Source organism: Haliaeetus leucocephalus, unplaced genomic scaffold (assembly GCF_000737465.1).
Source record: "Haliaeetus leucocephalus isolate CR32 unplaced genomic scaffold, Haliaeetus_leucocephalus-4.0 Scaffold218, whole genome shotgun sequence".
NCBI lineage: Eukaryota > Metazoa > Chordata > Aves > Accipitriformes > Accipitridae > Haliaeetus > Haliaeetus leucocephalus.
The window spans coordinates 396,078-417,526 of record NW_010972654.1 but is presented as its reverse complement, the minus strand read 5'-3'; the positions used below and the strand labels follow the sequence as shown (position 1 = coordinate 417,526).

General features: G+C 63.4%; 2 protein-coding genes across 5 annotated transcripts in view; both read left to right on the top strand.

Moving 5' to 3' along the window:
- The window catches only part of LOC104831303 (plectin-like), a 59,196-nt gene extending 49,686 nt beyond the window's left edge, over nt 1-9,510 (top strand). For all 4 annotated transcript variants that reach the window (XM_010566790.1, XM_010566789.1, XM_010566791.1 and 1 more), the window contains 3 exons: nt 477-7,473; nt 8,123-8,263; nt 8,659-9,510. In XM_010566790.1, the coding sequence (XP_010565092.1) occupies nt 477-6,812 (6,336 nt within the window). In that variant the 3' untranslated portion in view covers nt 6,813-7,473; nt 8,123-8,263; nt 8,659-9,510. The remainder of the gene's footprint in view (nt 1-476; nt 7,474-8,122; nt 8,264-8,658) is intronic.
- A 7,731-nt stretch (nt 9,511-17,241) lies between these two features.
- Nucleotides 17,242-21,449, top strand: part of LOC104831317 — a 7,416-nt gene continuing 3,208 nt past the window's right edge. Inside the window, exons 1-3 of the mRNA XM_010566815.1 lie at nt 17,242-17,301; nt 17,570-17,649; nt 18,583-18,764. Coding sequence (XP_010565117.1) covers nt 17,242-17,301; nt 17,570-17,649; nt 18,583-18,764 — 322 coding nt within the window. The remainder of the gene's footprint in view (nt 17,302-17,569; nt 17,650-18,582; nt 18,765-21,449) is intronic.

Sequence of the window (21,449 nt, the reverse complement as noted above, 5' to 3'; positions counted from 1 at the left end):
GAGCCAGGATCAGGTGCAGCGAGGCAAACCCCACAGGGAGGTGTCAGAGCAGGACCTCCCACCCCCTGCTGCCTCCTGCTGCCAGCAGCTCCTGCTACGGAGGGGTGATTCCTACCGCCTGTGCCAGCTTTTTGGCCCCGTGGCGCATCCTGCCCTATTCCTCTCCGTAGGCAAGACCTGTCCCCAGATCCCAGCCTCGGTACCAGGCAGGGATTCCCTAACTCCCGCAGAAGAGCTTGTGTGTTTTCCCTGCTCGTTCCACCCACGTGTTGTTTGCTGTGGCTCTCTAACCTCAGCTCTGCTCCCTTAACTCTTAACCTACATAGCAGAGTGATTGGGTGAATCTGCACCCCTACCAGCCCAGTGCCACCCCTCCTCCCTGTCCTCCTGCCCCAGCCCACCCCTGCTGCCCCATCAGTGCTGCCCTCCTAGGCAGATGGTGCCATCTGACCATGCTGTCCTCTCTCCCACCCCAGATGCAGGTGGCCCAGCAGGCGCAGCTCCGCCAGGAGACGCAGCTTCTCCAGCAGACCTTCCTGACGGAGAAGGACGCCCTGCTGCAGAAGGAGAAGTTCATCGAGGAGGAGAAAACAAAGCTGGAGAAGCTCTTTAAAGATGAGGTGAACAAAGCCCAGAACCTGAAGGCGGAGCAGGAGCGGCAGCAGAAGGAGATGGAGCAGGAGAAGCAGCAGTTGAAAGCCATGCTGGACGAAGCCAAGAAGCATCAGAAAGAAGCAGAGGAAAATGTCCGGCACAAGCAGGAGGAGCTGCAGCAGCTGGAGAGACAGCGGCAGCAGCAAGAGAAACTCCTGGAAGAGGAGAATAAGAAGCTCAGGGAGAGACTTGAGCAAATGCAGGAAGAGTACAAGGCCGCCCTGGCCCAGACACGAGAGATCATGATCCAGACAGACGACCTGCCTGAGGAGGCTGTGGTTATGACAACGCAGCTGCTGGATGTCAAAGCTGTGCCCAATGGCAGAGACGTGGTGGATGGCTTAGCACAGAACGGGGAGCCAGAGTTCGCATTTGACGGCATCCGTCAGAAGGTATCTGCAGAGAAGCTGGCTGATGCTGGCATTTTGAGCAAGGAGAGCTTAGACAAGTTGGCGAAGGGTGTTGTGAGTGTTGGTGAGCTCTCACAGAGGGAAGACATCAAGAAGTACCTGCAGGGCAAGAGCAGCATCGCCGGTTTGTTAATCAAACCCACCAATCAAAAGATGAGCATCTATGAAGCCATGAAGAAGAAGCTGCTCAGCCCAGGCACTGCGCTGGTGCTCCTGGAAGCGCAGGCTGCCTCCGGCTTCATAATTGACCCTGTGCGAAACGCGAGGCTCTCGGTGAACGAGGCAGTGAGAGAGGGAGTGATTGGACCAGAACTGCACAATAAAATGCTGTCTGCTGAACGGGCAGTAACCGGCTACAAGGATCCTTACACGGGTGACAAGATCTCCCTCTTCCAGGCCATGATGAAGGAGCTCATCGTCAGGGAGCACGGCATCCGCCTGCTCGAGGCCCAGATCGCCACCGGCGGCATCATCGACCCTGTCAACAGCCACCGCCTGCCTGTAGAAGCTGCCTACAAGCGGGGCTACTTTGACGAGGAGATGAACCAGGTCCTTTCCGACCCCACCGATGACACCAAGGGCTTCTTCGACCCCAACACACAGGAGAACCTCACCTACCTGCAGCTCATGGAGCGGTGCGTGACTGACCCAGACACGGGGCTGTGCCTCCTGCCACTCACTGACCAGGCAGCCAAAGCAAGAGAACTGGTCTACACCGACAAAGAAGCTAAGGATGTCTTTAAGAAGGCCACGGTGACAGCACCATTTGGCAAGTTCCAAGGGAAGACGGTGACCATCTGGGAAATCATCAACTCTGAATACTTCACTGAGGACCAAAGGCGGGACCTGATCCAGCAGTACAGGACTGGCAAGATCACAGTGGAGAAGATCATTAAGATCATCATCACGGTTGTGGAGGAAAGTGAGAAAAAGAGCCAGATGTGCTTCGAGGGCCTCCGAGCCCCTGTGCCTGCCGCTGAGCTGCTGGAAAGCAAAATCATCAACAAGGACCTCTACAATCAGCTGCACCAGGGCAAGAAGTCTGTGAAGGACGTGGCAGAGATGGACTCTGTGCGGCGGTACCTGAAGGGCACAGATGCCATTGCTGGCGTCCTAGTGGAGTCAACTGGCCAGAAGCTCACCTTCTATGATGCCCTGAAGAGAAACCTGCTGAAGCCAGAGATTGCCCTGTCCCTGCTGGAAGCACAGGCTGCCACCGGCTACATCATCGACCCCGTGAAGAACAAGCTGTTCTCCGTTGATGAGGCAGTGAAGGCTGAGGTGGTGGGGCCAGAGTTTCATGAGAAGCTGCTGTCCGCAGAGAAGGCGGTGACTGGCTACAAGGATCCCTATACGGGCCAGACGGTTTCCCTCTTCCAAGCACTCAAGAAGGGCCTCATCCCCAGTGACACCGGGGTCCGTCTGCTGGACGTCCAGCTCGCCACTGGAGGCATCATCGATCCTGTGAACAGCCACCGGCTCCCGCTCGAGGTTGCTTACAAGAGGGGGTACTTGGACCCGGAGATAAATGAGGCTCTGTCCGAGCTCCGAGATGACGCCAAGGCTTTCTATTGTCCCAACACCCAAGAACACCTCAGCTACGCCCAGTTGCAGAAGAACTGCCACCGTGACAAGCAGACTGGCTTCTGCCTGCTGCCCCTGTCAGACAAAGCCATCCAGTCGCAGCAGGAGGAGGTCTACACAGACAGCCAGGCAAAGGAGTGCTTTGACAAGGCAACCATCGAGGTGCCAGTGGGCAGCATGAAGGGCCAGACAGTGACCATCTGGGAGCTGATCCACTCTGAGTACTTCACAGAGGAGCACAGGCGGGAGCTCCTCCGACAGTACAAGACTGGCAAGGTGACCATCGAGAAGATCATCAAGATTGTGATCACCATCATCGAGGAGGCAGAGACCAAAAAGCAGGAGAAGCTGACATTCAGTGGTCTCCGGGCACCTGTACCTGCCAGTGAGCTGGTGGAGTCCCGCATCATCAGCAAAGCCCAGTATGAGCAGCTGAAGGAAGGCAAGAAATCGGTGAAGGACCTCTCTGAAACAGATGCGGTGAGGAGATTCCTGCATGGCAGCGACTGCATTGCCGGCGTCTACGTGGAGGCAACCAAGGAGAAGCTGAACATCTATGAGGCCATGAAGAGGAACCTGCTGAGGCCCAGCACCGCCGTGGTCCTCCTGGAGGCCCAGGCAGCAACCGGCTTCTTGATCGACCCTGTGAAGAACCGGAAACTGTATGTCAATGAGGCTGTGAAGGCTGGTGTCATTGGGCCTGAACTGCACGAGAAGCTGCTGTCTGCTGAGAAGGCTGTCACTGGGTACAAGGACCCCTACTCAGGCAACACCATCTCGCTCTTCCAGGCCATGAAAAAAGGACTCATCGTCAAGGAGCACGGCATCCGCCTGCTCGAGGCCCAGATCGCCACTGGTGGCATCATCGACCCCATCAACAGCCACCGCCTCCCCGTGGAGGTGGCCTACAAGAGGGGCTACTTTGATGAGGAAATGAACCAAACCCTTTCCGACCCCACCGATGACACCAAGGGCTTCTTCGACCCCAACACCCATGAGAACCTCACCTACAGGCAGCTGAAGGAGAAGTGCATTGAGGATCCTGAAACGGGCCTGTATCTGCTGCCTCTGCGGGAACCTGAGAAGCCTACAGTGGTGGAGAAGACCCAGGTGTACACAGAGGCAGAGACACGGAAGGTGTTTGAGGAGACGCGGGTGGACATCCCTGTGGGCAGCAGGGCAGGTTCCTCCATGTCGCTGTGGGAGATCATGCACTCGGACCTGCTGCCAGAGGAGCAGCGGAAGCAGCTCATGGAGGAGTTCCAGTCGGGCCGTGTGTCCAAGGAGCGCATGATCATCATCATCATTGAGATCATCGAGAAGACTGAGATCATCCGGCAGCAGAATCTCACATCCTATGACTACGTACGGCGCCGCATCACGGCTGAGGACCTCTACGAGGCCAAGATCATCTCTCTAGACATCTACAACTTGCTGAAACAGGGCTCCAAAACCTTCCGGGAGCTCCTGGACATGGAGACTGTCTGGAAGTACCTCTATGGGTCAGGCTGTGTGGCTGGCATCTACATCCCCTCTTCCAAGCAGAAGCTCAGTATCTACCAGGCACTGAAGAAGGGGCTGATCAACTCCGAAGTGGCCCGCTCCCTCCTGGAGGCCCAGGCTGCCACCGGTTTCATGATCGACCCCACAAAGAATGAGATGCTGACTGTTGACGAAGCGGTCAGGAAAGGCGTGGTGGGGCCTGAAATCCATGACCGGCTCCTGTCCGCAGAGAGGGCTGTGACTGGTTATAGAGACCCGTACAGCGAACAGAAGATTTCCATCTTCCAGGCCATGAAGAAAGACCTCATTCCCAGCGAAGAGGCCCTCAAGCTCCTCGATGCCCAGATAGCCACCGGTGGCATCATCGACCCGCACCTGGGCTTCCATCTGCCCCTGGAGGTGGCCTACCAGCGGGGCTTCATCAACAAGGACACGTATGACATGCTGTCGGAGCCCAGCGAGGTGCGAAGCTACGTGGACCCGTCCACGGAGGAGAAGCTCAGCTACACGCAGCTCCTGAAGCGGTGCCGGAAGGACGAGAACAGCGGGCTCCTCCTGCTTCCACTTTGCGACACGAGGAAGCTCACCTTCCGGGGGCTACGGAAGCAGATCACTGTGGAGGAGCTGGTCCGTTCGCAGGTGATGGACGAAGCCACTGCCCAGCGCCTCCAGGAGGGCCTCACCTCCATCGAGGAGGTCTCTAAGAACCTGAAGAAGTTCCTGGAGGGCACCAGCTGCATTGCTGGTGTCTTTGTGGACTCCACAAAGGAGCGGCTGTCCGTGTACCAAGCCATGAAGAAGGGTATCATCAGGCCAGGCACCGCATTTGAGCTCCTGGAGGCGCAGGCGGCCACAGGGTACGTGATCGACCCCATCAAGGGCCTCAAGCTGACAGTGGAGGAAGCTGTGCGGATGGGCATCGTGGGCCCTGAGTTCAAGGACAAGCTGCTCTCTGCTGAGAGGGCTGTCACCGGCTACCGGGATCCCTACTCTGGAAAGCTCATCTCCCTCTTCCAGGCCATGAAGAAGGGTCTGATCCTGAAGGACCATGGGATCCGCTTGCTCGAGGCCCAGATTGCAACAGGAGGCATAATCGATCCCGAGGAGAGCCACCGCCTCCCTGTGGAGATTGCCTACAAGAGGGGCCTTTTTGACGAGGAGATGAATGAGATCTTGCTGGATCCCAGCGATGACACCAAGGGCTTCTTTGACCCCAACACAGAGGAGAACCTCACCTACCTGCAGCTCATGGAGCGGTGCATCACTGACCCAGAGACTGGCCTCTGCCTCCTGCCCCTGAAAGAGAAGAAGCGGGAGAGGAAGACCTCCTCCAAGTCCTCTGTCCGCAAGCGCAGGGTGGTGATCGTTGACCCGGAGACGGGCAAGGAGATGTCCGTGTACGAAGCCTATCGCAAGGGCCTCATTGACCACCAGACCTACCTGGAGCTGTCGGAGCAGGAGTGTGAGTGGGAAGAGATCACCACCTCTTCCTCTGACGGCGTCGTGAAGTCAATGATCATCGACAGGCGCTCCGGGCGCCAGTACGATATCGACGATGCCATCAGCAAGGGCCTGATCGACCAGTCAGCCCTGGACCAGTACCGCTCAGGCACCCTCTCCATCACCGAGTTTGCAGACATGCTCTCTGGCAACATGAGCGGCTTCCGGTCACGGTCGTCCTCTGTGGGTTCATCCTCCTCCTACACCGTCAGCCCAGCCCCTACACGAACGCAGATACCTATGTGGAGCGACCCAACCGAGGAGACTGGGCCAGTGGCAGGCATCCTGGACACGGACACTCTGGAGAAGGTGTCCATCACGGAGGCAATGCGCCGCAACCTCGTGGACAACATCACAGGGCAGAGGCTGCTGGAAGCCCAGGCTTGCACCGGCGGCATCATTGACCCCAACACCGGGGATAAGTGCTCCGTCGCCGACGCGGTGAACAAGGGCCTAGTTGACAAAATCATGGTGGACCGCATCAACCTGGCACAGAAGGCCTTCTACGGCTTCGAGGACCCACGGACCAAGACGAAGATGTCAGCAGCCCAGGCCCTGAAGAAGGGCTGGCTGTACTACGAGGCTGGGCAGCGCTTCCTGGAGGTGCAGTACCTGACGGGGGGCCTGATTGAGCCCGATGTCGAGGGCCGTGTCTCCTTGGACGAGGCGCTGCAGAAGGGCACCATCGACACGCGCACAGCCCAGAAGCTGCGGGACGTGAACACCTACTCCAAGTATCTCACCTGCCCCAAAACCAAACTCAAGATCTCCTACAAGGATGCAATGGACCGAAGCATGATCGAGGATGGGACTGGCCTGCGGCTGCTGGAGGCCTCCTCCCAGTCCAGCAAGGGCTACTACAGCCCCTACAACGTCAGCAGCGCTGGCTCCACCTCCGGCTCGCGGTCGGGCTCCCGGACAGGGTCCCGGTCGAGCTCCAGGCGAGGTAGCTTCGACGCCACTGGCTCCGGCTTCTCCATGACCTTCTCTTCCTCCTCCTACTCTTCCTCGAGCTTTGGGCGCAGATACACCGCGGGTCCCCAGAGCACTGTGGAGGCGGCCGCCCTGGCCCTCGCCTTGTCCCTCCTGAGAAGGAGCTGCGGGTGGGAGGTGAGCGGGGAGCACTCCGGGCTGTGTGGGCCCCCGCTCCGCGTGGCCTGAAACGTGCCGGCCCCTGCCCGAGGAACCCGCCGCCTCGCCTGCTCCGCATGTGGCAACGCTGCTGGCTAATCACTAGTATTTTTTTTTTAATTTTTAAACTCCATTCTTCTTCCAAAGCAGTGCCTAAAGTTTAACCAAAAAGACTAGACTAATATATTAATATATACGATTGTTCTGACAGTATTTGTATATTAAGAGATGAGAGAGAAAACACACTACCCTCCCAGATCTGCCGCCCCGGGAGCCTGCTGCCGTTCCTGCCCTCTGCAGAGCCGATCCCACCCAGCCGCTCGGAGACGGCGAGGCAGAGCCGGAAAACAGGAAAACAGTTCCGTCTTTTTGGTCTAACCACTTAGTGACTCTTTTGTAATTAACCCTGCTGGCTTCATCCCCCGCATCCCGAAGGAGGAGACGACCCTGTCCCCGCGGCGTGCCGCAGCCGGCATTCCGGCAGAACGGAGGAGGACATCGCAGGCTCCCCGCTGCTCGGTGCCAGACAGCCACTTCATACCGGCCCTGGAGCTGTTGCCTGGACCCCTTCCACCCGCTCTCGGCGTGGCGAGGAGGGGGCTCTGTGCCCCAGCTCCTGAGCTGCCCCAGCTCCCTGGCTTGGCCTCCCGGCACATCCCCACCACCACGCCGTGGAGCCGATGCCCCAACCGTAAGTGCGCGCTGGCGCTGCCCGCTGCTTCCGCGCCGTGCGGAGGGACCTGCCTCCGCTCCACTGCTTCGCCCGCCGAGGGGCTTCGCTGCGTGTCCGCTGCCACCTCCGCCAGCCCGCCTGCCCGCTCGCCGGGATGCACCTGCCGCGCTTGGCTCTCCATGCCCACGTGGCTTGTGTCGCCGCTAGCTGGCAGCCGCGCCTGCTGCTGCCTGTCTCTCTGTCTGTCTGTCTCTCCGTGTATCTGGGAAGTGCTCTGCACAAGGTTGATTTCTTAACACTGATGTGGCTTAATGAATTGACAGGCGTCCGCCAGAGCCCGTGCCCGAGCTCGGCAGAGCCTGCACTGCCAAAGCCAGCCCGGCTCCGCGCGCGGTTCCTGCGCCCAGACCCCAGCCGCTGCCCAGCCGCGTGCACCCCCCCTCGCCACGGGGGTTCTCCAGACCCTCTTGAGGGGCGCGGAGGCCACAGGACCCTCTGAGCACAGGGTGGGTCGTGGGACGCTGCAGCAGCCCGGCGTGCTCTCTTGTTAGAAAAAAGGCGGATCTCTGTAAAACTGGACTCCTCTTTTCTTCCCTGTGGTAATTCCTTTCTTCCTGGTTTTCCTCTCCTTCCCTTCACCCGCAATAACGCACTCTCTCTCTGGCAGACATCTTTTTCCAGTCCCACCAAAGAAGTCCCCTTGCCGCTGGGCGAGTTCCTTAGCTGGGTCTCCGACATCAGCAAGTCGTGGATGGGCTCGAGGGGAGCTTGGGACGCGGCAGCTCTTCGGCCGTGCTCACCAGCACAGGTAACACCAACCTTTCCAGTCTCTCTTTGGAGCCGGGGTTTCCCGCCATCCTGCGGCTCGCTGGGCTGGTGCTGGGGCTTTAGCTGGGTGCTGCGTTCTCCAGGAAGTGACACCGAGATGTCCAGGGGGTATCGTTTTCCTCCAAGTATGGTTTGGGGTACAGTTGCCCATGGTGAAGGCTTTCCAGCTGTGGTTGTGCCGGACCGGTGCTGCGCTCCGCTGCTCCAGCTGCGGGAGGGCCGGCCCCGGTTGGGAGGTGTTGCTTGCTGTGGCAGTGCAGGGGCAATCAGGCTGGCACGGGGCGGGCGCGCGGCACTGCCGGCTGGGCTCGATGGCTTCATCTCATGGACCAGTCTCCCTGTCTCATCCCATCTTTTCTGTTCACTTTGTTTTAGTGTTGCTGGATGTCCATCCCAACTCCCCTCACCGCTGCCACGGACCCCGTACCCCCGCCCTGGGGCAAGTGGGACCGCACTTGAGGACACTGGGACATGCTCCCTCTCCCTTTGCACTTGCCAGAGTCCCTGGGCAGAGACCGGGGGCCACGCTGCCCGGGTGCAGGGGCTGCCCCACAGCACCGGAGCCCCTCGGCCGGCAGTGGGGTGCCCCGGCCCACCCGCTGCCCCTGGCCCCTGGCAGCATGCAGCCCCCGTCCCCCCACCACACTCCACCGGGGCCCCAGGCAGGGGCTGAAGCAATAAGTGACGCAGCGGTGGGGCCGTGCTGGCTCGGGCCGTTGGGGCCATAGCCCCCCACGTTTGGCCTGGCTGACCCTGGCCCCCCAAGAGGCACCCACGCGGTCGCCTGTCCCTCTCCCCTCGCCCCGTGCCAGCGTGCCCGAGGTGCACCCCCTCCTCCCCAGGGACAGCCTCCCGGCACGGTGCTACGGCTCACCCGCGGATCTCCACAGCACCTCTCCTCCTTCCCACCTGCTCTCATTTGCCACGTGTAAATCGAGTCATGTTATTCCTCAGCATTCGTTACTATTATTCTCATTATCCAGTTTTGCTTTTGCATGACATGCTAATGTGGGTGACTCTGTACCATAGCCCAGCCTGAGCCGGGGCTCCCGCTCCCTCGGGGCCCTGCGCTCCCCTGATTTCCCAATCATTTCTCATCAGGGCAGCCGGGGCTGATCGATAATCCAAAAGCATCTCTTTTTGGGGGCAAAAACACTAAAACCTGACTTGTATATACCGTGAAGTGTTTGTAAAACATGCAGTATGGACCCATGGCTCTCCCTAGTGAGGTCAGTAAAAGAGATCCTATGAAACCAGCCGGCAGCTCCGCGTGGTCTGTTCACCCTCGCTGCTCCCCATGGGCAGCCATGCCTCAGCCTCGCCACTGCAGGTGCAGGCTGGGGGCTCCCGGTTGCCTTTGTGCCGTGGGCTGCGCCGTCCTGGGTGCGTGCTGCTGCGGGTCGTGATGGAGCGTGCCAGGGCACCGGAGGTCTGACCGGCTCCTGGCGTGAGGAGCTGCACCAGCATGCCAGGCTTGTGCACAGCCGTGCCCGGGCATCCCCACAGCGCCGTGCCACCGGGCATGGAGCATGGCCGCGGGGTGGTCCCCGGAGCTGCCTGGCTGCCCCGGCCTGGCGGTGCTCCTGGGAGGTGAGGTGGGTGCAGCGGGGCCGGGGTCTCTCCTGCCCCAGGAGGCTGCAGCCCTGTGCCAGCGGGTCCCTTGTTTTGGGGACAGGGAGCAGCAGTGAGCAGGCACTGCTGGTAGCATGGAGGCTTCTGAGGCTGCGTCCTTTGCACAGGGTCGGATACGTCCCTCCGGCAGTGCGGCTGTGGGCAGGGCAGTGCCCGCTGTCCCCCACGGCGCTCGTACGCTGTGCTGATGTGTGCCGCTATTGCTGCTGGGCCAGGGCTGTGCCTGCCGGCGCCTTGGCTTCTGCCCAGAGCCGGGGGGGGCGGGAGCCGTTATGGCTGGGATGGCAACGGTCAGGGAGCCCTGGTCAGCTGCGAGGACAAGGGGCTGGGGGGATAAGGGCAAGCTGGCCGGGCAGGCAGGACAGCGGGGGTTCATTAGGGGCAGCCTGGGCAAACGGGGGAGACGTCGGCACGGACGTCCACTCAGGAGATTCGCTGGCACTGGCTTGGATGGCTCAAGGAATCTTTCCAGCCCTGTGAGCCATGTGCCACTGCTCTCTCCAGGCAGGGTCTCCCTGAGCCGGGAAGCTCGTCCTGCAGCGATGCCTCCCACTAGGCACTGCACCGGGAGCACCGGAGCTGTGCGGGACCTCGCGGGGGCCATGCAACATCTGGGGGCTGGTGGGGTCTGCATGGGAGCAGCGGGACTGTGCCGGGAGCAGCTGAGCGTGTTGGCCCCTGTAGCAGCACGGAGAGCCCGGGCTGGCCCAGACAGATGGCAGCAGCTTGGGAGCACGTTAATTGCATTGTGCGTCTGCAATTAGCAGCAGCGTCCCTTCCTGCCGGCCTGCAGCAGGCTGCACTGGGATGCGGCCGTTGGACACAGCAGGGGCGGGGGGACCATGGAGGGGAGCATCCCCTGTGCTGGAAGTGGTCACAAGCTGCTGTGCCCATCATGGGGGGCTCTGGATGGGTCCCAGGGAGGGCAGCAAGGACTGCTCCCTGGGGATGGCACGGGCAGCCCGCGGCCATGCTCCACCTCACTGCCCCCTCAGATATTCCCTGCTCCCCCCCCCCACCTTCCTGATCCCCTCAAGGCGAGACACCTCTCACAAACCCCATGAGACCACCGAGACCCCTCTGCATCCAATGCTGACCTCCGTGGCCCAGTCCCACTCCATGGGCTAGAAGCCCCTCACCTCCCCGCAACATCTGTGGGGTCCAGCTCCCCTTCCCTGGGTGAGAAACCCCCCGGCTCCTAAGTGAATCCCCTGGGACCAGCCTTTGGGACCAGTACCCATTTGCCGGAGGGAACCCCCCCCCTTCCCCACATGCCCCTCAGCCATGTGCCCGTGTTGGCCCTGGCACTGGGACCCTCCCCGGTGTGCCGCAGTGAGTCGGGCCGGCACTGGGCAGGAGCTGCTCCACCTGCCGGGGTGATGGGCGAGCTGGGGTGGTGGGATCCCACTGCGGCAGCTGGAAAAGGGGCACAGGGGGTGAGGTGGCAAGGGACACCCTGGGCATCCCGGCAAGGTGGCGAGGGGACACCCTGGGCATCCAGGCTGGCTGCTGCCGGGCGCCCACCGGGTATGCGGGGCGAGCTGTGCAGAGCATGGGAAAGGTCTGTCCTCCCACTTGGCACGGCATCCCTTGTCCATGGACCTTCTCCAGCCATCTCGTCCCACTTCATGTCACCCTCCTCCTTGCCCAGGACCCCCCCATCCCTCCCAAAGGCCCTTCCCACAGGCAGCATCTGCCTCTCATGTGCCAGCCCCAGAGCCGCCTGGCTTCCCGTGGGCGCTGGTGGTGCTGGTGCGGAGCCGACAGGCAGCACGTGGCAGGGCTCGGCATCAGCTGGGATTGGCACAGGCAGCGCGATGGCAAGCGGCACCGCTGGAACAGCGGGGACCAGCCCCGGGGCTGGCAGTGGCTCAGCCTCTCACTGGTCCCCAAAGCAGTCGCAGCCGAATCACGCGGCACGGCGCTACTGAGGGGGTCTGTAGGACAGGATTTGGCCAAGGCTTACAAGCTGGCAACGGCCCAGCAACTCCAGCCCTGCCGTGCCGGGGTGGTGGGTGAACAGCCCATCTGGGGCAGAGCCGCGGCAGGGGCTGGCAGCACTGCCCCGTCCTGTGGCTCCCTCCTGATCGATGCGGCCGAGAGGGCCGGTGTCTGCCACCCTGCCATCCTTGGCACAGCCGGCTGAGCCCGAATGCCGTGCGAGGAGCAACAGGGCTGGCAGCTCGTCCATGAGCAGCCTCAGCTGCCGCGGAGCTGCACCGCGCGCCGGGAGCGGCTGAGGGAGCGTGTAATTGGACCAGGCTAATTATGATGGATAACTCTATTATATTCCCGTTTTTAATGCACTGCAGCTTAGCTCGCCCCGCTGACGCGCGGGCCAGAGTTCACCCCTTTCAGGCTCTCCGAGCTAAACTGTCACACAGCGTTAAAACCGCAGGGTGGTGGCATGTGAAGCGCTGAATGCCGCGCCGGTCGTGGCTGTCAGTCAGCCCTGGAAGGGCTCCCTCGCCGCCCTCGCAGCCGCCCGGCGTGCACGGGCATTTGCAAACAGCCCATCACCTGCTCACACACCGCGCTGGTGGGACCGTCAAGATGCTCGCTGGGCGAGCGTGCCATGCGGTTCTCCCCAGTGTGCCACGGCCGAGCCGGGATGTGCCCGGGCACCCTGCACCTCCCAGCCCCACGGTGGGACAGTTTCTCACGCGGGTGCTCGCCCATCACTGCGTGAACAGCAGCGACAGTGGCTGTACCACCCCGTTCTGCCGCAGTAGCTGCCTCTGGCCGTGGTCTGGCACGTGGGACCCATGGCTGCCGTCCCAAGCGGGGCTGCGGCAGCCGGCTCGGCCCTGCTGGCACACACCAGCTGCCAGCTCCATGCACCCGCCGCCCCGGGCACTGCTGGCTCCAGCCCGCAGCGTGCCGCTCTGGGAACTCTCTGTACAGACTCCCCAGCAGCCACAAAGCCGGATCAGCCTCTCCCACGCCCCCCCACCTCGCCGGGGCACTGAACCTTTCTTTAGGCAGATAAGCTGCCCAGCTCTGCTTCCTCCACACGTGCTGGGACCCCAAAACCCCCCTCCCTGTGCCGTGCTGCTGCCCTGGGACACGGAGCCCAGTGGCTGTGGGCAGGTCCTCGCCTCGCCCCGGCGAAATCCCGATGCGTGCCGGCCAAGGGCAGCACTGCCCCGCGGTAACGCACCCGCGTCTCTGTGCCATCAACCGGCACGGCATGGTCTGCGCGGGGGGCTGGCGTCGGCTGGGCTGGTGAATCCACCCCTGTCCTTCCTGCAGGTCCTGGGGGTGCGAGCGGGGCGATGGTGCTGCTTGCCTGGGAGCCTGACCCAGGGCTGCAGCCAGCGTGTCGCCCGTCCTGCTGGGCACCAGGCAGCTTTGCAAGCTGGGGCATTGCTGGGTGCAGGGCCAGCGTGTCAGCGGTGTGGATGGCGGTAGCGCCGAGCAGCCTCAGGATGCTCCAAGCCGTGCAGCCGCTGGTGGGGCTGCGCGGGCAGCGTGGTGCGGGGAATTGTGCCTCCCTCCTGAGGCACTGCGTCGCTGCTGTCAGGCAGCTCCAAATCCGTTTGTTCCGGCTGTCATGTCCCAGGGCATAGCCGGCACAGCCCACTGTGCCTGGTGGCTGTCCCGGGCCAGCAGCCGAGCTGGGGCTGGGGGCTGTTCTGGATCCACCTGCAACATGCCGGGGCAGGCTGCAGCTGCAGGGACCCTCGCGGCTGTTCCCACTGCAGGCACCTGCAGCACCCAGTGTGCAGGCATCCCTGCACTGGTTTGGGGTTTGCTCATTGTCTTGTGTCTCTTGGCATGTCCCCAGGACTCGGGCGGCCAGTACTGCCTGTGCAGGCATGCCACCGCACTGTGTCTAGGACAGGCTGGCAGCAATAGCCCACACTCCATCCCTGCCAGCCCGGACTGGGTTTTGGGCACTGTTGCTGGAAGAGCATTTCCCACCGCAGACGCTGTGGTCAGGCCATCCCATGCCGTCATCTGCCACCCGCCTGTGGCGGCATCCTCCAGCTCCCCAGTGGCACAGCTTCACCATGCTCAGGCTCTGGCAGCAGGGCTGGCACCATGCGCCACGAACATTGCAGTCCTGGCCCGCAATGAGGGCTCACCCATGGGGCACATGGGGCCACCGGTGCAGGGCAGGAGGGCTGCAGGACCGTGGGTGATGGTCCATGGGTGATTGCACTGGTCTGCACTGGAGCTGCCATGACCCCATGTGCCTCGGTGCCCCTGGCCACACCGTCCCGCTGCCTCCCCAGACGCTCACCTGGCCCCAGGGGAGGAGGGAGCTGACACGCAGCCTGTGGCTTGGCCAGCCGGTGATGGGCACCGGCACCAGCTCCAGGGACAAGTGGCCACGGCTGTGGGGTGCATGGGGCCACGGGGTCCCACCACAGCAGAGGGCATCACGCACACAGGGTCTGCAGTGAGCGCACATGCCCGGGGGCATCTCTGATGGCCCAGAGCTGATGAGAGACTGCCACTCTCCCCTTCCAACATGGTGGAATACAGTCCTTTTTCTGTATTTACTCAGGTTTTGGGATGTGAACAAACATCCGTCTCTTCTTGACTCTCTTCTCAGTGAGCATCCCCCAGTGTTGGGTACACTTAATCCCTGGGGAGCTCATCCCTTCCTGCAGCCCCTTTCTCAGGCGCTTTTGTTCAGCTCTGGACTCTGCAGCCGAGGACAAACTGCATTTTGCCCCATGCCCCCGCTTGCCCCGTGCCCCAGGCCCCCCCACTGTTGTGCTGCGCTCACGCCTGCTCCCCTGCTCACCCAGCAGTGGGTCTCGCTCCCACCCCGGGAACCTGGCTTGTGCCTATGGGAGGCAAAGCCTTGCCAGGACGCGGCCACGCACCCTCTTGCAATTTGCTGCTTTTTCTGGCAAGGTTTCTGACCAGAGCCCTGCCTGCTGCTCCTTCCTCAGCAGCTGCATCGGTTGCCGCTTCCTCCCAGTGACCCCCAGTCCCGTCCAGCCCCAAGCGCTGGGCACGCTGCTGTTCCTGCTCAGCCACGTTACCAGCACCTTGTCAGGGGCTGCCGCCGGGGCTGGCCAGGGCAGCATCGCTGCGTCACTTCTGCATCAAATCGGTTTTATCTCCCATTTACTGAGTCCGTGGTCCTCAGCCATTTCCCCTCCCAGGCAGAGCCTGTGCACAACATCTCGGACACGTGGTCGACCTGTCCTTGCTCAGATCTTGTGCTCATCACCATCCTCATGGCACCACCGTAACCCATGTTCATGCTTTACCTCCTGCTCCCGCAGCCTTTCTGGCAGCACCTGCACTCTCGTTCCCACGCCTCCGCAGCCACCCTCGCTGCACCCTGGCTAAAACGAACCAGGGGTCTGCTCGCTCCTGAGCACCGGGCTCCCTTGCTCCTCTGATGGAAGCCTCAGAGCTGGCTGTGTCTCCCCTTCCTCCCCTCCCCACGCATGTTTCTGCAGCCCTTTGTGCTGGATGCGGCCCCTTGCCGCCGGCTGGAGCCCGGCCCAGACCCTGCTGCTCGCTGCAGCACGTCCATCACCCGCTCTGGCCTCCTCCAGCCTCTCCAGGGCTCCGGCCGCTGGCACCACACGCTTTCCCATTTCCCTCTGTGGGATTCCCAGTGGCATCTGCAGCATCACAGGCTGCTCCCCCTCGTTATGCTCAGCCAGGTGACCTGGCGAAGTGTTACCAGGGTTAATGACAGGTTCATTGCAGGGCTCCCAGGACTGTGTGGGAGTGTGCGCATCTCCCTCAGCCTTTGGTTATAGGCACGGTGCGATCCCTCCTGCAAACCCAGCTTCTCTGCCAGGGCATGGAGCAGCCACTGTTATCTTCATCCTTGCCATCTCCATGCCCGTGCAGAGAGGCATTGCACCTAGGCTTGTTTTTACATGGCACCTCCTTCCACTTGTCGCAGCAAAGCAGCTGAGCTCACAGCACTGGAGCCTGGAACGGCCACAGGCTCTGCACAAGGTGTGCGGGCTCTGAGCCAGCAGAGCCAGGGCCCTGGGAAGCCTCCAATGGCGCAGGCAGCCGATGGCAGCGGGAAGCACAGCTGGAGGTGACCTTGGGGACATCTTCCGCAGACAGCAGTTCCTGGGCTGGCAGAGCTCAAGCAGCTGCCTCTCCCCGCAGCGCGGTGATCTGCAGCAAGAGAAGGGCTCGTATGGCTGATAAAGTGTTATCTTTACCACCATGGCTGCGTCCTCCTGGCCCTTCTGGTGCTGACACAGAAGCAAAGGAGGTTTCTGCTGGGAGACACTGGTCCCTGTGGGAGCTGGCGGGGGGAGGCAGGGGCACTGTGTCTCCCCAAGCTGGGCTGTACCCTGAGGTGCATTTTGGGGAAGGGAGAGTGGGGGGGAGACGGTGCAGCTCAGAGGGTGCCATGGGGGGGCTGCTCCTCCTGCACATGGTGGCTTTGGTCCCGCCAGCTCCACATGGCACCCATGCCGTGGCCGGACCTCCTCGAGGTGCCCCAGCTCAGTTCTGCTCGCATCGCAGCCCTGAGTGGGCTGAGCCCGGCTGCCGGTGCCTGTGGGCGGCAGCTCCCACCATACCTGCAGGGTCTCAGCAAACCGTGGTGAATGGCCTTGGCATGCCACGCTCCCCACAGCACTCCGTTAACGTGGCTCCTTGTTTGCCCCGGCACGTGCAGGAGCGGGACAGCGCATTGCACGCAGACACGCGTTCCCAGAAACGTGCCGCGGGGCCATGTGTACAGTCTGTGCGTGGCCACGTGCCACAGATTGCGTGGGCTTCTTCGAGGTGCTGGCTGCCGTGGTTTGAGGGGCACTGCCCGTCCCCGCGCCTTTTCTTCTTGTCCGAGATGCCGTTGCTCCGTGCCTCTGCAGTGGGCTGGCTCCACCGTCCAGGGTGCCCTGAGGGTGTGCAGGGTGCCCAGGGATGATTCGGGTTCAACTCCCTATGCTGGAAAAGCCCCAAAACCAGGATGATCATCTCCTGCCACCCTCCATGTCCTGCCTGCCCAAGCCCTGCTGCCTCCAGCAGATACTGCCTGCCCGCAGCAAAGGCACTGGCCATTCCAGGGCAGAGGGGACTGATCCTGTGCATGGGGCTGGGGAAATGGGGTGGTTGTGGGGATGGTGGAAGTATGAGGTGGGTGAGCAGCAGAGCCCCTGGCCGAGCTGGGAAGCGCTGTGGGTCAGATTGCCATGGCTTGGTTTAGGCTCAGCCAGGCGCCAGATCGTGGGCTCTGCAGTGCATGACCTGGCGATGGGTGGATGTAGGGACATTGGGGACCAGCGACCAAAATGAGCCGAAGGGGCCGGCAGGTGTAGATCTGGGAACAATCCTGGGTAAAAAAGAGTTGGGAAATTCAGGAGCACTGCGGGAACCACCATGTTGAGCGGTGCTCGTCCCGGCAGAGGAGACCGAGACGAGCAGAGCCAAAACCCGCAGGTACCGGTGACAGCTGGTGGGTGAGGGCCACAAGGCTGGAGAGGACGATGGAGGTCGGGGGTCCCAGCCAAGGGTGCTCTGCCCTGGCTGGTGAGGATGGACCGGCGGCTGCCCCTCTGGAAGGAGGGCAGTCCCTGGGGGGACACACAATGACACCCTGAGCCATCTGCACTGGTGTGCCGGGGGGAGGCTGGTGGAGCCTCTTCCTCCTGCCCCTTTGCCAAGTCCCAACACCCCGTCCCCATCCGTCCCTCTGCTCTCCTTGCAGAAGTGCTGTGCTGCAGATGATGCCGGTCTCTCTGGGAAGAGCGTGGAGGGGTCATCGCCGGATGGGGAGGAGTTGGAGAGGTACGGGCACCGCTGGGTGCAGCGGGACGAGCCGAGGTGCCTTGTCAGGGCGGGTCATGGCCGGGGACTGCATGGGTGTGCATGGGCATCCGCACCACAACGAGGGGAGCTGGGGTGAATCCTGCACCGCCCTGGGGGTCTGGGTCAGCCGCTGGGACAGGGAGAGTGCGGGTCAGCTGCTCGGGCAAGAAATGTCCCCCCCTGGGGCAAGCTGGGATGGGACCAAGCGCAGCTGCAAGTGCTGGGTGCAGGCATGGGGAGCCCGCAGCTGTGGGGACAGCACTGGGTTTATCTCGCCAACGGCATGGACTCAGAGAGAGGTACCGGCAGCGAACCTGGCTGAGGCCATCAGCCCCAGGATTGCTCCCTTTGCAGGGCATCCCCTGCCAAGGGGCACGCGTGGCTGGGGACGGCTCAGGGGACGCCTGCCTGGTGGTGTGCAGGGATGCACCGGCGCGTGGGCAAGGCAGGGGGAGATGTGGCTGAGCCGGCATTGGCCACGCCGGTGCGATGGAATGCAAGGCCAGTTATGGGGAGTCTACGAGGGGTGTCCGGAGTCTGCCGGGAGCGGAGCCGTGGAGCTGCCTGCCCTGGCATCCACATTGACTGGCCAGTTGGGTGTATGGGGTGTTCATGAGTGTGGGTCACATTTGGGGTCCTTATGTCCCTGGTCCGCAGTCTCGTAGAGCCATTCTTTCCCTGGAGCAGCATGGGGGAGAGGTGGGTGCCATGGGCAGAGAGGTGCTGGCAGCCCCAGGCACCGTTTCATCCCTTTCCCACGCAAGAGCAGTCGAGAGGGTCCCGGGCAAAGACGCCCCTTGGCAGAGATCAGGGCAGGACAGGCGGCAAAGGTCAAGTCTCAGCGCGGTGCTGGGCAGGGGAGGCAGCGGCCGTGTGACCCCACAGCCTAGTGCATCCCTGCTCTCTTCCCAGAGTGTGGCAGCGGGGTGAGCGGACGGAGCGGAGGCTGGAAGTGCACGAGCAGCTGCTGGCCCTGCGGCACTGGCTGGACGCTGTGGAGAAGAGGCTGCCTGCCCTGCCGGAGCCCGGCCATGCCCTGCAGGTAATGGGCTCGCCCCGGGTGTGCGGCAGCCGGCAGAACCGCTCAGAGCCAGGCAGGACCCAGCCCACGTCTCCACCGAGGCTGGTGAGGTCTTGGTCCCCATAAAGGGAGGATGGCGCTTGGCCGTGGCCAGCTGGGAAACCCTTTGGCACGGCCCCACAAAACTGCTGGTGACACCCACGGGCCAGGCAGGGTCCCGTGTCCCTGGTTGCTGCTTCCCAGCCTGACAGTGCTCCCCCAGTCCGTGGCCCAGGCGTGCCTCTGTCCCCCGCTGATACCACCATCGGCTGCCGTGGGCTTGGAGCCTGCGGTACCTGTGGCCCTGCCCATACTTGTGGCATTGCTGCCTTGGAGCCCCGCTGGTGGCAGGACCACCTTCTGCTCTGGGCTCACCCACGTCCCATGGCTCCACCGCCCCGGGCGGTGCATGCAGCCATGTATGGGGTCTGTGCAGCTGTGCATGGGGTGTGCAGCCATGCAAGGTGTGTGCATCTGTGTCCCTGCCCAGGCGAGGGGTGTGCAGCCATATGAGGGGTGTGCAGCCGTGCACAGGGTGTGCAGCCATGCACAGCGTGCAGCCATGTCCCCCTGCCCAGGCAAGGGGTGTGCAGCCACGCACGGGGCCGTGCACGGGATGTGCAGCTGTGCACGGGGCGTGCAGCCATGCAAGGTGTGTGCAGCCATGTCCCTGCCCAGGCGAGGGGTGTGCAGCTACACGAGGGGTGTCCCCGCTGCCCAGACCTTGCATGCCCCTCAGGTCACCACCCCCCTGCAAGGAGCCGGGAGAGCACTAGCATGTCCTTGCCTCAGCCTCCGGCCGGCACAAGCCACCGGCTCCCACCACCCCGTCCGCGCGGAGCAGCAGCGGGAGCACCCGCAGCGGGGGCTGCCCTGTCCGGCCCCTCCTCGCCGCCCCGCGAACAGTCCCTCGCCGGCTCCTTTTGTTCCGGGCCTGGCCAGCACACGGGCTCCCTCCGCACACATGACAGCACAAACTGAAAGGGCCATTCATCCCGGCCTCGGCGCAGACAAAGCCGAGGCCGAGGAGAAACCCACCCGGCTCCCGGGATCTGAGGCTGCGGATTCCAGCCGACCGCTCTCGCCCAGTGCCCCGCGCTGGGCTCCCTCTGCCCGGGGCGCCCGCGCCACCCCCAGCCCCGTACCTGGGGCTGCGGAGCGTGCCAGGCGAGCTCCCGGCAGGCGCGTGGGGCGGAAGGCAGCGAGTCGCTGCGTCGAAGGAGCCGGCTCGTTGCCCCCTGCCCAGCCCCTGCCACGTGGGGTCCCGGCCGGGTGCTGTGGGGTGCCATGCTGATGCAGTAGCTGAGCCTGGGGGTCCTAAGCCTCGTGCGTTGCCCCCCGTGGGGTGGCAGGGAGGAGGGTGGGAGCTGCGTTGCTGGAGGTGGTGGACTGAGCCATGGGGCTCGGGTGGTGGGCTCGGGTGGGTGAGGGGAGCAGCCCCCCCCTCCAGGCCAGCCCCTCTTTGTGGAGCTTAGTGGGGCAGCATCTTCCCCGGCACGGAGGCAACTGGGAGCGCCCAGGTGCTCAGCACCATCAGCCAGGCCCAGGTCCTGCCTGCTTGGCCCAGTTCAGCTGGGGACCCCCAGAACCCCCCCGAGGGAGCCCGTGGCTCGGCAGGGCGCCCACGCACAGATCCAGCGCCGGGTGCTGAGCTCCTCGCTGCCGCTGGCGGGAAGGCGCCAAAGCCAAGCGGGGAAGATGGTGTGGTGCCGCAGGAGAGCCTGGGTTATGCTAATTCCCTGCAGCGTCTCTGGCAGCCGAGCAGACAAAGCCCCCCGGCCCCTCCGCCCGCTGCTTTCAGGAGATCCCATGGGAGCCCCATCCATCAAGGCAGCGCGACGCTCCTTGCAGCGGCCCCCCGCGCTCCCCGGGGCCCGGCGAGGGGCACCCGCTCCTTTGTGAGGGGCAGGACCCCCCTCCATCCCGGGGGCTGCTGTGCCGGAGCTGGGGCCAGGCAGGCCGAGGATGGGGCTCGTGCCACGTGCACCCCAGGCAGGAGCAGAGCCCCACCCTGGCACCTCTGGCAGCCCCTTGCCCCCCCAACACGAGTCCCTCCTGCATCCAGGACAGGGGCAGGAGGGGGTCCCTGTGCTCCATGCCCGGAGGACCAGGGCTCTCAGGGGCAGGCGGGCGGTGGGCTTTGCTGTAGCATCTCTGCAGCCCAGGCCAGCCGCCCCATCCCTGCCCCGCTCCGCTGAGACTGGCTGAGGACCCCCTGCGCCTGCAAAACCTCTGGGGAGCGGGGCTGTACCCCCAACGTGACCACAGCAGCGCCATGATCCGGGGGGGGAGCGGGAGCCGGGGTGGGATGGGGGAGTCAGTGCACCCCGGAGGGGTGCAAGTGCAGAGCTGGAGGGGCTGTGCCGGCGTGGGGCTGTGCTGCTATGGGGCTGGGGGTGCAGGCACGCAGGGGATGCGGTGCGTGCACGGCTGCGGGGCAGGCACAGCCCGGGTCAGGGACGGATCCTGGCCTCCCGGTGCCGGTGCGGGGGCAGGTGCGGGCGGTGGCAGGTTGGGGGGGGGGGGTGCCCGGGCTGCCCCCCCCGGGGTCAGCGCCGTGCGGGACGGGCGGTGGGAACGGCACCGCTCCCCTCCCCCCGCCCAGGATGGCTGCGAGTCCCCGGGGGTTTCCCCGGTAACGGCGCCGTTCAGCGAGCAAAGAGTTAACGCGGGCGGCCGTATTGTATCGGCGGGGGGTGTATGTGTGTGTGTGTGTGTG